This window comes from Podarcis erhardii, assembly GCF_964252035.2.
Source record: "Podarcis erhardii genome assembly, chromosome: 7".
Lineage (NCBI taxonomy): Eukaryota > Metazoa > Chordata > Lepidosauria > Squamata > Lacertidae > Podarcis > Podarcis erhardii.
Genome location: NC_138511.1, coordinates 12,893,828 through 12,913,993, shown reverse-complemented (window position 1 = coordinate 12,913,993; position 20,166 = coordinate 12,893,828). Strand labels below are relative to the sequence as shown.

Here is a 20,166-nt window from a genome sequence, read left to right as displayed (position 1 = left end):
CCCTGACCATTAGGTCCAGTCATGGCCGACTCTGGGGTTGCGGCGCTCATCTCGCTTTACTGGCTGAGGGAGCCGGCGTACAGCTTCCGGGTCATGAGGCCAGCATGACTAAGCCTCTTCTGGCGAACCAGAGCAGCGCACGGAAACGCCGTTTACCTTCCCGCCGGAGCGGTACCTATTTATCTACTTGCACTTTGATGTGCTTTCGAACTGCTAGGTTGGCAGGAGCAGGGACCGAGCAACGGGAGCTCACCCCGTCGTGGGGATTCGAACCGCCGACCTTCTGATCAGCAAGTCCTAGGCTCTGTGGTTTAACCCACAGCGCCACCCTTGTCCCTTGCTTTACCAACCTAGCAATCCAGCTCACAAATCGTGCAGCTGCCTCCACCTGCAGAAAGTACACAGAGAGCTCCTTGTGTTCCTTGAGACAGCGGTGTCCGTTCTGAGTCGAGCCAGTTGTGGAGGGACTGCTGATCATAGAGCAGGTGAAGTATTTACTTAGGTTTGTCTTTTTCTCAGAACTGTGTCCCTCTGTTCCCAAACAGTGACGCTCGCTCCTCAAGAGTGTTGTTCGAGGGCAGATTACGGCAAGGGAGCAGTTTTGCGTCCGCCTCTGCCCAGGACAACCTGCTCTGCTCAGGTTACTGACACCGCAAACAGCAACCATTCCTTTGCGGACCACCCTAGACAACGCCCACCAAACATTACATGGCTATGCATGGATGCAAGTCTATGCATCACTTTCCCATCAGGGAGCGGATTAGCAGGTACAAGACAAGCCCAGACTCCATGGCTTTTCCCCAACAGACGCTCAGAATTTTCTACTTGTAACAGCGTGAATCACACATCAAGGATCAATGCTTGAGATCCAAAGTATTTGAAGTGGCCAGCTGTAGAAGGCTGTATCACATGATGCAGGTCATATGATTGTATGTCTCAGGCCAGTTATGGTTTTTCCCCTCTAGTAGATCATTAACCAAAAGAGCAAACATCTTACTTGCTTTTTTAAAAATGCTCCTTGCAACTCTGTGTTCAGGATAGCAAGGAAGGTGCCAAACCAGCCAGCAATATAACATATATAATATGTTATATAATATATTATATAACATATACAATATGAAGAAGCCGTGGTGGAAGGTAGAGAAACTACAAGCAGGCAAGGTGTCCATGAAATTTTGGATAGCCTCCATGGGCACGCACCATGTTATCAGGGTTATACACCTATACACACCACACCACAACCTCACAAAAAATGTAACCAGCCCTGTATGAAAAGAAAATAGAGGGGAATCACGTCCAGAATTTGCAGGCATCAAATTCATGTTCTCTAAGAATGTTTGAAGAGCCTTTTGGATCAGGGAAAAAACAATGCTGTCCAGGGTTGTAAAGACTGCGGAGAGAATAATTGGGTGCACTCTTCCCACCTTGGATCAAAGCTATGCTTCCAGGTGCCATAAGAAAGCTGCAGAGATAGTGCAGGATAGTGCGCACCCCGGAAATGATCTCTTTCAGCTTCTGCCTTCTGGAAGAAGGTACAGGGTTATAAAGACTAGGACTGGCTGCCTGAGAAACAGTTTCTATCCAAATGTGATTTTGGTTTTGAATGCAGTATAAGGAGTCTCTATGGGAGTATATTGTATTTTAAAATGGGGTATCAGAGTTTTTAGGGGCTAACCAGGTTAGAATAGCTGGGATAGCAGGCTTGTTGGTTTTTGAATGTCTTATGTAGATTTTTTTCAATTTCGTTGTTCTGTATGAGACAATGACAATAAAGATTATCATATTGTATCTCGGTTGGCATTCTGTTCTCACAGCAGCCACCCAGGTGCCTGTGGGAAACAGGACCCAAACAGAAGAGTGCTTTCTCTGCCTGTGTGCTCCAGCGACTCGTTTACAGGAGCCTGTCTGCTCCTGACTGTGGAGCATAGCCATCGTGGCTAGTAGCCATTGATAGCCTTTTCCTATGTGAATTTGTCTAATCCTCTTTTAAACCCATCCAACGCGGGTGGCGCTGTGGACAAAACCTCAGTGCCTAGGACTTGCCGATCGTATGGTCGGCAGTTCAAATCCCTGCGGCGGGGTGAGCGCCTGTCTTTCAGTCCCAGCTCCTGCCCACCTAGCAGTTCGAAAGCACCCCTAAGTGCAAGTAGATAAATAGGTACCGCTTTATAGCAGGAAGGTAAACGGCGTTTCCGTGTGCTGTGCTGGTGCTGGCTCGCCAGAGCAGCTTCGTCACGCTGGCCACATGACCCGGAAGTGTCTGCGGACAGCGCTGGCCCCCGGCCTCTTAAGTGAGATGAGCGCACAACCCTAGAGTCGGACACGACTGGCCCGAACGGGCAGGGGTACCTTTACCTTTTAAGCTGGTGGTCATCACTGCCTCCTGTGGGAAGGAGTTCCATAGGACTACATGAATTTTGTTAATTATTAATTTTAATTGTGTGTGTTTATGCATTGCATTTAGGTCCCACCTTTTCCTCCAAGGAGCTCAAGGTGATGTACATGGTTCCCCGTTTCATTTAATCCCCAGCAGGTAGGTTAGGCTAAGAAGCAGTGACTGGCCCAACGTCACCCAGTGAACTTAATGGCTGAGTGGGGATTCGAACCCTTGTCTCCCAAGATCTAGTCCAAAACTCTAACCATTATGCGCCACACTCCAATACAAACCTACACCCATATACATTTTTCTTATATGAAGCTGCCCATCTTTCCCCAAACAGTGATACCATGGTTTAAGATCAATTTACCATATTTTTTGCTCTATAAGACGCACCAGACCACAAGACGCACCTAGTTTTTGGAGGAGGAAAACAAGAAAAAAAATATTCTGAATCTCAGAAGCCAGAACAGCAAGAGGGAGCGCTGTGCAGTGAAAGCAGCAATCCCTCTTGCTGTTTTGGCTTCTGGGATAGCTGTGCAGCCTGCATTCGCTCCATAAGACGCACACACATTTCCCCTTACTTTTTAGGAGGGGAAAAGTGAGTCTTATAGAGCAAAAAATACGGTAGTTTATGAACAACTTGGATTAAGAACGCTGCAAACCCAGAAGTAGGTGTTTTGGTTTGTGAACTTTGCCTTGGAATAAGGACATGTTTCGCTTCCTGTTGAGCGTGTTCCATTTGTAAATTGAGTCCCCCGCTGCTATGGGAAAGCACGCCTTGGTTCAAGAACGCTTTGGTTTAAGAACGGACTTCTGGAATGGATTAAGTTTGTAAACCAAGATACCACTATATGGCCTTACCTTCCAGTGAGTCTTTAGGGTCATCGTGGACCGCTCTGCCTTTTATACAAAGCATCATAACAGCCCACAGGTATCATGTCAGTATCTGTTTTAATGTTTTGCATTTTGCTATTGTGCCCTGACTCTCTGCTTGCGATTTCTTTGTCATAATCTGTGTGAATCGCATAGCTTTTACCGCACAAAGTTATTCTTAAAAATATACAAGCTGTTACCAAAGCGAAATTTACCTGGGGTGGCCGGTTTTGTAGATTCTGGTTGTATTTCATCTTCAGGTCTATGTAAAGGTGCCAAGTGTAATTGACAGTATACAAGAAGGAGGCAACATAGAAGATCTGGAAAAAGGAGGAACATGGTTGGGCAACATGCATGACCCACAATTCTGCAATCACACCATGTATAAGATATTGATATTGTGGGAGCCCGTTTCCTGAGTGGGATATATGCTGGTACCAGGAACAGAGACATATGGTCGGACTGGCCCAAATGTGGCAGCTGTAAAGCCCTATAGCCGTGATTTACATTCGAATAAACTTTGTCCAGTGTCTTGTCCCCTCTTGTGGGACATTTCACATGCTGATAGAGCGTTGGGAGCACTGTTTTAAGTTCAACATGATTGAAGTCTCCCGCAATGATGTGCACAGCTTCAGGATGCTTGTCTTGCTGGCTGCTGATAAGGCTCATATGGGCTGATAAGCCACCAGCCCATAGGGGCCCCTCATTCACTGTAGAGGAGCATGAGGTGAGACAGGTATTGAGGATGGTGAATCCGAGGAAGGCTGCTGGACCTGATGGCATCACGGGAAAGGTGTTGAAGGGCTGTGCGGATCAGCTGGCGAGGGTCTTTACTAAGATCTTCAACAAGTCCTTACACCAGTCTATTGTCCCACCCTGCCTGAAGTCGTCAACTATTGTTCCTCTGCCTAAAAAATCCACAATCAGTAGTCTGAACGACTACAGACCAGTTGCACTGACTCCAATCATCATGAAGTGTTTTGAGAAACTGGTGCGCCGTCACATTATTTCCTGTCTTCCATCAACTTTTGACAACTACCAGTTTGCATACAGGGCAAATAGATCCACGGAAGACGCTATCACTACCACTCTCCATGCTGCTCTGTTCCATCTGGAGCAGCCGGGGAGTTATGTGAGGCTGCTGTTTGTGGATTTTAGCTCTGCTTTTAACACTATCCTCCCCCATAGACTGGTGTCCAAGCTAGAGGCGATTGGACTCTCCAACTCCACCTGTCTCTGGGTTTTGGACTTTTTGTCAGAACGTTCTCAGAGGGTTAGAGTAGGGTCACATATGTCCACAGCCCTTAGCCTTAACACCGGCTCACCACAGGGTTGTGTGTTGAGTCCCCTGCTCTATACTCTCTATACGTATGATTGTACAGCCATTTATTCCAGCAACAAAATCATCAAGTTTGCTGATGACACTACGGTGGTGGGGCTCATTTCAGGAGGGGATGAGTCCGCCTATCGGGACGAGGTGGAGCGGCTTTGTGCTTGGTGTGGAGAGAACAATCTGGCTCTTAATACGGCTAAGACCAAGGAATTGGTGGTGGATTACAGGAAAAAAAAGGCGGACATTCAGCCCTTGTATATCAACGGGGAACGGGTGGAGAGGGTGGCGGAATTCAGGTTTTTGGGAGTGACTATCGATCAGGGCATGACTTGGAGCGCAAATACCACTGCTCTGGTGAAGAAGGCCCAGCAGAGAATTTATTTCCTCAGACTTTTAAAGAAGAACAATCTGAGTGAGAGACTGCTGGTGTCCTTCTACCGAGGCTCCATAGAGAGCATTCTCACATACTGTATTTGTGCCTGGTTCTCCAGCTGTACAGCTAGGAAGAGGAAGGTGCTCCAGAAGGTCATAACCACAGCCCAAAGGATTATTGGTCATCCCCTCCCATCTTTGGAAGAACTGTACGGTTCCCGTTGTCTTAGGAAAGCAAACAATATCCTGCAGGATGCATCTCACCCGGGACACAGTCTGTTTGTACTACTGCCTTCTGGCAGGAGATACAGAAACATCAAGTCAAGGACAAATAGACTGAAAAATAGTTTCTATCCAAGAGCTGTGGCCTTCTTAAATGCAGTAACTCGATAGTGTGACCTGGGAGTTTGATGGGTGTGGGTGTGGGTGTGGCTGGAATGTGGTTTGTTTGGTTGTTGTTGTTGTTTTGCTTTTGTTGTTTTTAAGGGATGGCATCCAATTTCGTTGCACTTGTGCAATGTTGCACTTGTGTAATGACAATAAAGAATCTATCTATCTATCTATCTATCTATCTAAACTTGGGATCTCTGCAAGTATGGAATTCTCTACTCAGCCAAACTCCCTCCAGACCCTTGGGATTTCACTAAGAATTGCCTGCATGCTGTCAAAATGATTTTCATCATTTTAGAAGCCACTTGCTTCTAAAAAAATAAAAATAAAACGTGCCATTTTCAGGATGCTAAATTTTGGCACATGTATACAAATGACACAGAATTGCAGAATATGAGGTTTTAAATGGCTATTTGCATTTTTAAATGACTGGCATATTCTTGGATTTTAAAATGGCTTTTCCAGCACCTACCTGCCATAATAACTGTTCTTATGAGAAGAAAAATGACAAATCCAAAGGAAGAAAAGTTCTGCATAGTATTGTTAAAACAGCCTTGGGCCGAGGTGTCTCAGCATGGAGTTTGAAGGCAGAAAGGGCTAAGGGCAGAAATAATTTGGCATCCCCTACCCACCAGCATCCTTTTGAGAAAACAACAGCAAATGAACTTTTTAGAACTGTATCATATTATGAATACCATGATGAAGAAGAGTAAAAGTTCCTCCTATCATAACACCGGAATCCTGAGGGACCAGCTGATTAGCAGTAGATTTTGGAAGGACAAAACAAAGCATTTGCGGAGAGGCACCCTGTGTCATTTACGGTGGTCCTGTAAAAAAGCTTGTAATTTCTGGAAAGCAGTTTTTACTACTACAGTGGTACCTTGGGTTAAGTACTTAATTCGTTCCGGAGGTCCGTTCTGTAACCTGAAGCATATGTAACCTGAAGTGTATGTAACCCAAGGTACCACTGTACAGTGGTACCTTGGGTTACATACGCTTTAGGTTATAGACTCCACTAACCCAGAAATAATACCTCGGGTTAAGAACTTTACCTCAGGATAAGAACAGAAATCGTGCAGCGACGGCACAGCAGCAGCAGGAGGCCCCATTAGCTAAAGTGGTGCTTCAGGTTAAGAACAGTTTCAGGTTAAGAACGGAACTCCAGAACGAATTAAGTTCTTAACCCGAGGTACCACTGTATAAGCAAGTTTACGCCACAGTCCGTTGTACCTTGCCCCACCCTGGCATTCTCCTCCATCTGCAAATGGGGTGGGATACATGAGTCCCTGGAACATCAAGGTTCAACCCTGAAACTGTTGGTGTCTTCAAATTGTTCTCCAACAGGAAAGATCATAAGAACTTTTCTATAAGCAGTGCAAGCGTGGGGAGGAAAAGGCACATAACTCCGGTCCTGAAAGACCTACATTGGCTCCCAGTACATTTCCAAGCACAAGTCAAAGTGTTGTTGCTGACCTTTGAAGCCCTAAACAGCCTCGGTCCTGTATACCTGAAGGAGTGTCTCCACCTCCATCGTTCTGCCCGGACATTGAGGTCCAGCTCCGAGGGCCTTCTGGCGGTTCCCTCCCTGCAAGAAGTGAGGTTACAGGGAACCAGGCAGAGGGCCTTCTCGGTAGTGGCACCCACCCTGTGGAACCCCCCCCCCCACACACACAGACACCAGATGTCAAGGAAATAAACAACTATTTGACTTTTAGAAGACATCTGAAGGCAGCCCTGTTTACGGAAGTTTTTAATGACTAGTGTTTTATATCTTTTTTTATTCTTTTGTTGGGAGCCGCCCAGAGTGGCAGGGGAAACCCGGCCAGATGGGCAGGGTAGAAACAACAAACTGAATTGAATTGAAAGGCATGGATAAGATAATCAGGGAGAGGATTTTCAAAAGTGCACCAAGGAACTGCTATCTGGAATCAATCTGGATTGAAAACAGCATGTGGATGGCCACGAGATGCTCTGGATTGAAAGTTCATTTTAGTGCTCCAAACGGGGTCAGCGTGTATGCGGTTTATGTCTGACACCGTGGGGCTCTTCTGATATTTTTGTCCTGCCCTTTTCCCGCCAGTCATTATAACTGCTTTGCTTTCCTCCCATCCATTGTGCTGGCCAAATGAAGTGGAATTTTATTAAAAGCTTTCTAGGCCATTTGGATTTAATTGAGGGCGGGGAGGCGGGGGAGCAGGTAAATTGTACAACAGCCACACAAGGACCTTGTTGCATGTCAGTGGAGCATGGAATTCACGTTTTGATGGGGTCATGAGAGGATCCTCAAAAACGCAAATGGTTCTTTGGCAACTCTGGACAGGCGACTGGAGAGGACATGGGAACAAGCAGAGACAGCAAGTCGGGACTGTTGCTTAGGGATGGCTCTGTTGGAGTTTGGTAAATATATTGCAGTGGCATGCAGAAAAAGATGTTGTGGTTAGACTGCTGGCAGGGTGGATAAAAATCAATGAGTTTTTTTTAAAAAAAACCTGGATTTTTAAAATTTAAATTGGATTTTTTTTTTTTGTTTAAATCAGATTTTTTATTTCAATCAGTGTTTTTTTGCTTTAAATCGGATTTTAAAAATAAAATGCTTTTGGAGGAAAAAACTTCCTAAAGATTTAAGTTACATTATAGTCCAAAGACTATTCATCAGGAAATAAGGATTTGATTTAAGTTTTTCACGTGTACTAAAACTCAGTCTAAGGTGTTTTTTTAATCGTTTAACCACATCAGTTAACAAATATGGATATATATGCTATAATGTTACTGTTTTAGTTAAATAAATTGTTTAAGTTGTTATTAAGGAAATGATTATTTTTCTCCTTCCAATAAAGGCCAATTATAAACAGTTTACTTATGAAACCTCACAGTAATTTCATAATTCACTGTCTATGTATTTCTAATTGTACAGTATAACCAAATCAGTAGTTTTTGATATAACTGTAAAAACTACTCTGAAAATTTGTTATTCCAAAAACTGAAACCTTCATCTGATTGTAAATATTAAGATTATACCAGCAAGAATGAGTCTGTAAAAAAATGTTTTAAATCAAGTCTTACAGACTAGTGATTTAAATCAAGATTTAAATTGATTTGATTTAAATCAAATCCACCCTGACTGCTGGTTTAAAGCAGGCTTCCTCAACCTTGGCCCTCCCGAGGTTTGGAGACTACAATTCGTATCATCCCTGACCACTGGTCCTGCTAGCTAGGGATCAGGGGCGAATGAAGGTGTCATGAAACCCGGGGTGGGGTGTTGCTACGTAGGTCGCATGGGCGTCGTCGCCGGATGGCTCACAGCGCACCGCTTCTCCCCACACCCCCCATGCCACTATCTGTGTATTGGATGACCCCCGTTTTTTGGCATGATTTTTGGATCTGCCAAGAGGGCCCTCTCTGCTGATCACAACCCCCAAGACGGCCTGTAGGGAAGGAAGTGCCCTTTCAAGAATTTGAGCCATAGTCATGACAGTCCGGCAGGTACTGCAAGGAACTTGGAGAGAAAGCTGTCTCCTGCCTTTAATTTCCTGGCAAAATTTGTTAGCAGACCTTGCAGCTTGGGTCAATTAGATGGGAATAATCACTTACAGTTTCTGAAGTTCAAAGGCTTTATTCATGCAGGAATTATTAACAGAATGAGTGGAGGTGAGAGGGAGAAAATGGCAGACATATCTCAAAAAGCTGGGAGAGAACAACAAACAAAATGGCTCAGCTTTTAGGGGTGGAATTAATTTAAACAAAGAGCTACAAACAAGTGCTGGCTAGATTGCTCCACAAACGTGCCCTTTGGTAGTTGAAAGCAACACATGCATTAACTTTGAATTCAAGGGAACGTATTTGCTTTACTCAAACAAATTTTTTACATTTGACCACTTTCTGAACCTAAGAAGAGAGCACCCTGCTGACTCAGACCAAAGGCATCCAGTATCCTATTTCCCACTTTGGCAAACTAGATTCTTCTGCAAAATTACCTACACAAATTACACACAGATACAGATTTAACTTGATTTGAGACACATATGCACCCTTCGCATACTGATTGCAGGAGGCAGTTTACAAAGGGCCTCAAAGACGAACTTCTGGGTGCAGAGCCCAGGAATGTGGTTTGGCTAAACGCTCTGCCTATATTTATTCAGCATTTTGCTTCTAAACAGGGTTGTGGGCAATTTTTGTATACAGGCAAGATGCTCCAACTTCCTTCAGATGTGTAAACAGCTTCAGAATAATTCAAATGCTCTCTTAAAGGCAAGAGCAAACTAGGGACTGGGGGAAATGTCAGAAAGACCAGATGTGCTGCATGCCAGCAAATGGAAAAAATGAAAACACAGAAACAGGAAGATCGGGTTTCCTGGCATGACTGATGATACATGTGGAACAATAAGCTTGAAGGTTTGGAAAACCAGTAGGCCACTGTCATTTAAAAAGAAAGAATATAGTGATTCTAACCAGGGACTCCTACAGCAGGGCTTGTAAAGGAGTAGTCCAGGTTCATGCTAATTCAGACCACATTCACACCATGCACTGAAAACACTATGATACCACTTTAAACAGTCATCGCTTCCCCCAAGGAATCCTGGGAACTGTAGGTTGTGACAGGTCTGATAGATGTTAAGAGATTCCTTTCCCCCTCCCAGAGCTACTATTCCTAGAGTACTTTAACCATCACTCCCTCTTCACAAGGAACAGCTCTCTGAAACCTGGAAGGCCAGCAGGAGTATACCTGGATTTAAAGTTTAAGAATATCTGGAGACTGGCTACCAGTAAGAAAATAACTCATAACAGGAGCGATAAAAATGACAAGAAAACTGGGCACATGTTATGCAAGATGGTGGCCTTTTGGGCAATATACGAATGAGTCTGCTCTTAAAGATAAACTCGTCAAAGCATCTTTGCCTATATTATTATTATTATTATTATTATTATTATTATTATTATTATTATTATTATTATTAACCACCCTATACCCGAAGGTCTCAGGGTAGTTCACAGAAAAGATCAACATAAAAACAACATTCTATATAATAAAAACAAAAACAACAATGCAATAACCTGCCCCCCAAAAGAGCCACATTTTAAAAGCGTATAGGATGTATAGCTATCATGAACAGAATGACCTGAACTGTATTCTTCCCTGGAAATGGCTATCTGTGATAGATAATAAATAAATAAATTGTGCTCCCCCCGATGCATTATATGCTGGAAATCTCAACAGTTTGTACAGATTAATTGTTATTATTTATGTTAAGAAATAGGATTCCCTAGGATCTAGGGCAGGGGTAGCCAATGTGATGCTCTCCAGATGTTGGTCTCCAGCCCCCATCCTTCCGGGCCAATGGCTATCCTGGCTGGGAGCTGGAGCCCAGCCACATCTGGAGGGTACCACACTTGCTACCCCTGGTCTAGAGAAATTTCAGATGCTGAAATATTAGGTTGACCGGCTCTGAATATACGCCCCCCCCCCCCAATTATGAGGTGGGTATTTAGCATTTAGCTCTAGCTCTAGCTTCCAAACTGGGATCACAGACACTTTGGACCCCGGAATCAAAGGCACAAAACACATGAGCACAGCACAGGAACACCAGTTACTGCTTTCCCTTGAGAGCGTGTTCTGCATGTTCGTTCCAGGAAGTGCACTGCAATTTTGCACCTGCTCACTGCCAGGTAAAGTCTATTGGCACAGACCCATGTTATGGTTTCGCTCTATCCCAAAGCAAACAAGAGACCTTTGCAATTCACCTATCAAGTGGTGCCTGAGACCCCGGTCAGAGCAGACAGTTCTGGGATTAGCAGATTAATTTCCTGGTTTAGCGTCTTCCAACAAACACTTGGCAAAACCCAACCAACCCCACAGCCTTACAACAACCGCTGCTCTGATCTGCAAGTTTCTGGGGGCAAACAGGTATGTTTTAATCAAAGAGGCAACTGTCTTCTGTCTCCAACCCAGAGCTTTCCGAACTTTTCATGTTGGTGACAAACTTTTTAGACATGCATCATTTCACAACACAGTAATTCAGTTTTACTAGCAAGCCGGAGGTTAAACTAACGCCTTTCCAGCCCCGGGAGGAGCGTGGGGAAAATTTGCGTGACACACCAACACACAAACGTGTTGCGATGCACAGTTTCGAAAGCTCTGGTCTAGAAGAGCCTACTCAGAAGCTGGCTCAGCTCCTTGAAGCCACCCCTGCCCTCTCAGGGCTGCCTGACATGTTTACCAAACCACACCTCTTGTGACAGCTCAGCACCAAGCCAGCACACATTCCAGCTGGCGCAACCAAAGAGAAATTCCCAATGCTCCGGTCTGCAAAGCACCAGAAAAGCGAGGGCAGTCTCAGAATTGGACAGCTGTCTTGCTTTTGTAAAGATTGTCCAAGGAAGTCCTGATTCTCCAAAGGTGGACCAGTGGAGCACTGACCATTTGATCACTGGTCAATTTCCAGCAGACCATCTCAGACCTTCAGATGCCTTCAAATCATGTCAATTATTATTTTTTTATACGGCATTCTGCTTTTTGGGGGAACAGGAAAACCTGATGGCACCTAACAATATGGGGTAGGGAAAGGAAGACCAGTTCTCTTAGAGCACTAGTAAGTCCACAGTTACAAAACCCCATCAAACAAACAAACAAACAAACAAACAAACAAACAAACAACCCAATAAAACTGTATCAGAAGCAGGAAAAAATAACCAAGCACAATTAGGGTAGAATTAGGCCCCCAAAAGCCTCCTGGGACAACAGCCACATCCCTAGTAAACAGCAGAAGGCTAACAGTGATGGGACCAGACTGGCTTCTCTACGGAGTGTTTTCCATGAAAATGGAGCCACGTTATAGAAGGCCCTGCCTCTAATGGCCTTCTGCTTGACCACCTGTAATCTACAGTGGTACCTCGAGTTAAGTACTTAATTCGTTTTGGAGGTCCGTTCTTAACCTGAAATTGTTCTTAACCTGAGGTACCACTTTAGCTAATAGGGCCTCCTGCTGCTGCTGGAGCACGATTTCTGTTCTCATCCTGAAGCAAAGTTCTTAACCCGAGGTACTATTTCTGGGTTAGCAGAGTCTGTAACCTGAAGTGTCTGTAAACTGAAGCATCTGTAACCCGAGGTACCACTGTATTTGTTTTAAATGGGACTGAAGTTATCTTGAACTTTGTCTAGATAAAGTAGACTCTGGAACATGGCTATGAGGGGTCTCTATACGTGGTCTCTCCCAAGTCCTAGTCCAACCCTCTAACCACTACAGCACCTTGGCTCCCTAGGCAGATTGCTGCTAGCACCACAGGCAAAAAAACCCACTCTCCATCCCTGAAACAGGCCAAAGTGCCGGCATCCTTCTTACCTCTGCTGTAGCTTGTAGGTTGTAGCAAGCAGCCTCCTGGCTTGCGGACGTGGCAGCCTCCTCATTGTAGAGGAGAGCCCCGAACAGCCAGCTCATGCCCAGAAAGAGATCCAAGAGGCTCAAGTAGAACAAAGGCCGTCCCTGGGGAAGAAGGAGAGGGAGTGGTTATTATTTCCTTATTTACTGCATTCACAACTCACCTTTTTCTCCAGGGAGCTCAAGGTGGAGCCCATGGCTTCTTCGCCTCCATCTGATTTAATCCCCGTGACAACCCCGTGAAGCAGGTTAGGCTGAGAGGCAGTGGCTGCCCCCCAGAGCTTCATTGCTGAGTTCAGGATTCAAACCCTGGTCTTTCCCAGGTCCCATTTCAACACTCTAACCACTACGCTACACTGCTGTGGCATTGTCCTCCTCCATGAATGTATCTAAAAAGGTAAAGGGACCCCTGACCATTAGGTCCAGTCGTGGCCGACTCTGGGGTTGTGGCGCTCATCTCGCTTTATTGGCCGAGGGAGCCTGCGTACAGCTTCCGGGTCATGTGGCCAGCATGACTAAGCCGCTTCTGGCAAACCAGAGCAGCGCACGGAAACACCGTTTACCTTCCCACTGGAGCGGTACCTATTTATCTACTTGCACTTTGATGTGCTTTCGAACTGCTAGGTTGGCAGGAGCAGGGACCGAGCAACAGGAGCTCACCCTGTTGTGGGGATTTGAACCACCAACCTTCTGATTGGCAAGTCCTAGGCTTTGTGGTTTAACCCACAGTGCCACCCACGTCCCTATATGAATGTATAGTCCTCTTTTAAAGCCGGCCAAGTTGGTGGCCATCACTTCCTGCTGCAGGAGGGAGTTCCAGAGTTTAACTATGCACTGCTTTAAGTTCTGGTGCCCCTTCCCCATTCCACGTACAGAAGCCAAACAGACCAGCGGTTGAATCCTGCTTCTTCATCGCCAATGATGGGGTAGCATCTTCTGCTCCCGACCCCTCAAGACAGCAGGCTAGATTAGGGCAGTGGTGGCCAAACCTGGCCCTCCAGCTGTTTGGGGACTACAATTCCCATCATCCCTGACCACTTGTCGTTAGCTAGGGATGATGGGAGTTGTAGTCCAAAAACAGCTGGAGGGCCAAGTTTGGCCACCACTGGATTAGGGGGTCCAGGACAGCCTGGGTGGCAACCAAGGGGAGATAGCTTGGTGGGTAGGATAACAGCCAGGAGGAACAGCCACGTGCTGAAATGCTTGCTCCCAGCACCTGCTGCCTGAGGCGGGGGCCTCACTCTGCCTAATGATAGGACCAGCCCTTTGGGTTTCAGTTAAAATACTGCTATTGACCTATCAAATTTGCCGAACCTTTAAGATCTGTCCCATTGAGCTGCTTCTCACAAACAAACGTGCAGCCTTCCCAGAAAGGACCTCGTGGTCACTCTGGCTAAGATATAATGGTATATGAGTACTATAAATAAAGTAAAATAATTCCATTCTTTAGCAGGAACAACCGTGGGAGGGGCAAGCATTTCAAGATTACATGAATTAGTCTTTGGCAGCAAGCAGTCTTGCGGCTCATGAAAGGCTAACCAATTTCTTACAGCACAAGGTTCTGTGGCCGAAGTCCACTTCGTCAGGGGCAGGAAATGGATTCTCGGTCAGCAGATATTTAACCTTTGTATATCGTATTGTTGTTTTATTGCTATGGCCGATGCAAATAAAGTTTCAACCTGTAAACAGAGTTTGAACGGTCATAAAATCTGGGAAGGACCCTCACTGGGAGAGGAATCCATCGCCTGCCTTCATAACCAAGCAGTTTTGGACACAAGTTCCAATCCTGCAAGCATCCTTTGAAATCCCTCTGTTGGGGTAAGGAAACTGTTAAACTGCATAGTAACCATGGGGCCCCGAAAAGAGCTCCTTCACATTTGACATGCACCAAGTTGTCTTCCTGCTCTTTGACCACATTCACCCCATACATTTAAAGCGCTATAATACCGCTTTAAAAAAACCATGGCCCCCCCAAAGAATTCTGGGAGTTGTAGTTTGTTAAAAGTGCTGAGAGTTGTTAGGAAGGCCCCCTTATTCCCCTCCCAAAGTTACAATTCCCACAGTTCCCTGTGGAGAGGAACTGAGTGTTAAACCTGTGATGGGTCCCTCACTACCCTTAAAAAAACTACACTTCCCAGAATTCTTTGGGGGAAGCTGCAACTCTTTAAAGTGGTACCCTAGCAATGTATGGTGTCAATGTGTGGCCTTTTCTATGTAGATGCTGATTGTAGCAACAGCATGCATGTATGCAAAATTTGAAAAACGCAATAAATATTTTGAATTATATAAATATACATCTAAAAAATGCACCCACATCTGAAGGCTCCAAGATTGTGGGAACCCAGTGCATCCTTGAAGCCATGTGTCATGTTTCAAGGATGAAGAATGAAATAAAAACCCTTTTTTTTTGCTGTAATTCCAAGGTTTGTAATAAAGTTGCTGGTTTCCTCGCTCACCGTGTGTGTCCCCCGCCATAGTGTGACACACAAACAGAGGTGGCATGACAGACAGAAAGTCAACAGGAGAGGATTCCCTGCATAGGCATGCAGTGAAAGGCTTTGTCTTTTTTTCTATTATTGCATTTATACAACCATCTTTTTTTCTCTCCGGGGATCTCAAGGTGGTTTGCTCATTCCTTTTCCTTATTTAATCCCCACAGCAGCCCTGTGAGGCGGGTTAAGCTGAGAGAGGCAGCGACAGGTCACCCTACTGAGCTTCATGGCTGAGTGGGAATTTGAACCCTGGTCTCCTTGCCGCGAAGCTCACTGGGTGATGTTGGGGGCCAGTCACTGCCTCTCAGCCTAGCCTACCTCACAAGGTTGTTGTGGGGAGGGGCAGAACCATGCACACCACTTTGAGCTCCTTGGATAAAAAAAGGGGAATATAAATGCAAATGATGATGATGAAAATAATAATAATAATAATAATAAGAAGAAGAAGAAGAAGAAGAAGAAGAAGAAGAAGAAGAAGAAGGTAAAGGGACCCCTGACCATTAGGTCCAGTCGTGACCAACTCTGGGGTTGCGACACTCATCTCGCTTTATTGGCCGAGGGAGCCAGCCAGCGTACAGCTTCTGGGTCATGTGGCCAGCATGACTAAGTCGCTTCTGGCGAACCAGAACAGCGCACGGAAACGCCGTTTACCTTCCCGCTGGAGCAGTACCTATTTATCTACTTGCACTTTGACGTGCTTTCAAACTGCTAGGTTGGCAGGAGCTGGGACCGAGCAACGGGAGCTCACCCTGTCGCGGGGATTCGAACCGCCGACCTTCTGATCGGCAAGTCCTAGGCTCAGTGGTTTAACCCACAGCGCCACCCGCGTCCCTCAATAATAATAATAGCAGCCGCTTAATTGCCAATGGAGGAGATGACCTCTTGCCAGGGGCTCTGCTCTTGCACAGCTTATAACAGGGCTCTAGACTGCTGCTCTGAAAGGAAACAAGATGATGATTCAGCCTCTGGAGTGAAATATTTGTTTTAGCAACTAGGAGGGAAGAATGCCCTTGAAATTTTTAAACATTCTTCATGGAGATTGCTGCCCCTCCCTTCTGAGCTGCTTACATAAAGTGCAATTTAGCTTAATTCTTTTTTTTAAAAAAGCAATAAAAATAAAAAACATTAAAAGAAATTCCCTTACCTGGGGGGATCTGGCTGTATTCTGGAGCATTGCATAACCAATCAGCGAACTGGACCCTATTACACTGTGGGAACAAAGAGTTGCTTGGATGAGCAGAAGGTTACCTGACATTTAACGGAGGGAAAGAAGTAGGTGCATGGGGGGTGCGTGTTAGTTTTTGGCATTGCACAGGGTGCCACTGAAATCTGAGACGTCCAGGTCAACCACTGTTGCCAACGTTCCTTCTAGTGGGGCTCTCATGCCTTGGACAGCAGGTGGCCATCAGAAATTCTGTAGACGACAGTTTCTGCATCATTGAGCCTGCATGATGGAGAAAGCTTATCTGCCGAATTTCTGCTTAAAGGGCGTAGGACAGGGGGCGGCAAGGTTTCCCTTGCCTGGGCCGGTTCACTCCAGCAGAGATCCATCTGTGGGCCAGATCGCGCATGTGCACCTGCGATTTCTGGCAGACATGATTTCCGGCGTCGGCGCAAACGCAATTTCCGGCACTGCAGAAGCAAGTCCCTGCACCGCGCTGGTTTAGCCCAGCATGTGGGGACTCGCTGAGCGGGCGGCTCAGTTTGGGGGCAGCTTGCGGGCTGGTTAAATGACCCCCATGGGCTGCTTGTGGCCCATGGGTCTTAGGTTGCCTACCCCTGGAGTAAGAGCATCTCCAGGAAAAGAAGTTGATGACCGCTTGAGCTCTTGCTTTTGCATTTCTTTCTCTCTCTCTCTCTTTCTCTCTTTCTCTCTCTCTCTCTCTCTCTCCCTCACACACACACACACACACACGGCCTAATCCTTGCCACTTCCAGCTTCCACTGCCTTAGACAATGAATGAAAAGGACTGGCATGTGGAAAGGGTTGCCAACATTTTCCCCAAGACTCATTACTGTGCTTTTAGCAGCGGCTTGATCTGCGGACAGTAGAAGGCGACCAAAATTACCGTATTTTTCACCCTATAGGACACACCGTCCCATAAGGCGCACCTAGTTTTGGGGGGAAAGAAAGGGAAAAAAATTATTTTCCCCCCAGGCGTAGGGCTGGGGCAGGGGAAGCCCGAGCTTCTCCCTACCCCAGCCCGCAGAACAGGCAACTCTCTGCAAGCCGTGGAAGCCCAGTGCGGGCTCCCGTGCCTTGCGGAGAGCTGCGCAAAGTCTAGGCGCGCTAAGCTCAGCGCGCCCAGGCTTCAGCATGCAGGCAACTCTCCGCAAGTCGTGGGAGCCCATGGCTTGCCTGGAGAGCGAGAGGCGTGGGTGCACACCGGCCCCTCTCGCTCTCCAGGCTTCAGCAAAAGCCTGCATTCGCCCCATAGGACGCACACACATTTCCCCTTCATTTTTGGAGGGGAAAAAGTGCGTCCTACGGGGCGAAAAATACGGTACTTCTCTTCATCATGCAAAAAATCTGCACCTGCCAACTTTTGCTGAAGTTAATGGCACAAAGATAATGTGGAAACCCAAAGCGTGCATAGAGGTCTTTGCACAAATGCACCTCAAGGCCAACAGGGACAGAGAAAATGTTTTAATTTGTCAAAACTGCTGGCTGGTGACATTTTCATTTCATTCATTCAAAACGTTCATCTTCCGCCTCTCTGACACTCAAGGTGACTCACAACAGGCTTTCAAAATAAGTAAATAAAGAACATCAGCAACGGCCAGTAAAAGAGAAGGGAACAAATCCTCAAAGAGTTTCAGAGCTATTCTAAAAGGAGAGACCAGCCTCTGGTGGGAGGTTCTCCATCAGTCCCAGCTTACATCTTTAGAAAGAAGAAGCTTTGCAGTACCTCAAAGAAGCCATAACTGCTTGGATCCAGTGGATAACAGGAAAGATCTGGAGAGAAGAGAGAGCAAAATGAGATGTATCCCTGCATGACCACGGGATAGCTCAGTAGGTGCTGGTATGGCCAAGGCTGCAGGTTCAATCCCCGTACGGGACAGCTGCATATTCCTACATTGCTTAGACTGTATGATCCCCAGAGTCCCTTCCAGATGTATGATTCTATGATACAGCCTTCAACAACTTGGTGTCCTCCAGATTGAGATGTGTTGGACTACAACTCCCATCAGCCTCAGCATGCATGGCCACATGACACTGGTACTGATGGCAGGTGTAGTTCCGCACGTATAGAGGGAACCAGGCTGGCAAAGCAATGCATTGTGGGTTGCACTTGGTCAGGGGCTGAACATGTGGATATACTCAGAGCCAGTGTGGTCACGGGGAGGACCACGCATGCCGCCTTGAGTTCCTTGGAGGAAAAAGGTGGGAAATACATGCAATAAATAAGGGGATTTTTCACACGGCACAGAGCTGTAACTATGGAATTCGCTCCCACAAGATGTAGTAATGGATGGCTTTAAAATGCATTTAGGCAATTTGGTGGAACGTAAGGCTACTGACAGGGGATGTGGGTGGCGCTGTGGGTTAAACCACTGAGCCTAGGACTTGCTGATCAGAAGGTCGGCGGTTCGAATCCCCGTGATGGGGTGAGCTCCCGTTGCTCGGTCCCTGCTCCTGCCAACCTAACAGTTCGAAAGCACGTCAAAGTGCAAGTAGATAAATAGGTACCACTCTGGCGGGAAGGTAAACAGCGTTTCCGTGCACTGCTCTGGTTTGCCAGAAGCGGCTTAGTCATGTTGGCCATATGACCCGGAAGCTGTATGCCAGCTCCCTCGGCCAATGAAGCAAGATGAGTGCCGCAACCCCAGAGTTGGCCACGACTGGACCTAATGGTCAGGGGTCCCTTTACCTTTACGGCTACTGACAATGATGGTCATGTATTATGCCAGCATTGGGAACTAACTGAATTCCCCTGGTGAGCATCACAAGTAGGGAGAGAGCTACTGATCTCAGGTTCTCGCTTGCGGGATATCCACTGGGGCATCCAGCTGGCCTCTTGGGACTTGGATTAGATGGGCTTCCTGTGGTCTGAGTCACTGTCAGGCTCTTCTGATGTCCTTGAAATGAAGGCTCCGTTGAGCTAATAACCTACTCATGGCCCCATCCTTCATGCATTTGGCTAATCCACTTTTAAAAACATCAGAGCTAGCAGGCAGCACAATGCCAGGGCATCCTGTGGCAGTGAGTTCCATAGTTATGCCCCGAGGAAGTTATCATTTTTATTACTATTTAGATTTTCATGGCTGCCTGCCAATAGATAAATGTGCCCCAGGAGGCTTACAAACAAGGCAACACTTAAAAATGCAACCTTCTGTATTTGCCTCGTTAACAGAAGATAGACTCGAATCCAAGTTCTGCTAACTGAAGCATAGCTTGAACCTTTCCAGCTGCTGTGCATTCGCCTTACAGTGGCACCTCAGGTTAAGTACTTAATTCATTCTTAAGCTGAAACTGTTCTTAACCTGAAGCACCACTTTAGCTAATGGGGCCTCCTGCTGCCGCCGCACCGCCAGAGCACGATTTCTGTTCTCATCCTGAAGCAAAGTTCTTAACCTGAAGCATATGTAACCCGAGGTACCACTGTACTTTTAAAAGCATTTAAGGGCTCAAAGCAGTTCCAAATTCAAACAGGATATGTGCATTCATTGTCATCCTACTAACGTTTGCGCATGTAGAGTCCTTCCCTGCAAAGCTAATTGGAGAATCCTGATGGAGAATCCCGCAAAATGCAAAATGCACGAGGGAAATCTAGCAGGAGGAAACTTGTCTCAGCTACCCTATTTCCTCTAGTTTGTTCTGGATACATATCCGCCGCCCCGCCCTCCCCCCCCCCCCGCTGCCTGTTAAGTTATAGCATTTTAAGAGTTTGGGTGGGCACCTTAATTCTGGCCACAGCCTCCAAACCATTGCACGTTTTCGTCAACCTGAGT

General features: G+C 46.3%; 1 protein-coding gene across 1 annotated transcript in view; it reads right to left on the bottom strand.

The window, feature by feature from the left end:
• TMEM116 (transmembrane protein 116) overlaps nt 1-20,166 on the bottom strand; it is a 39,853-nt gene that overhangs the window by 19,124 nt on the left and 563 nt on the right. The window contains exons 2-5 of the mRNA XM_081871233.1: nt 18,123-18,169; nt 16,358-16,421; nt 12,686-12,826; nt 3,469-3,573 (exon numbers count right to left, since the gene is read on the bottom strand). Coding sequence (XP_081727359.1) covers nt 3,469-3,573; nt 12,686-12,826; nt 16,358-16,421; nt 18,123-18,169 — 357 coding nt within the window. The remainder of the gene's footprint in view (nt 1-3,468; nt 3,574-12,685; nt 12,827-16,357; nt 16,422-18,122; nt 18,170-20,166) is intronic.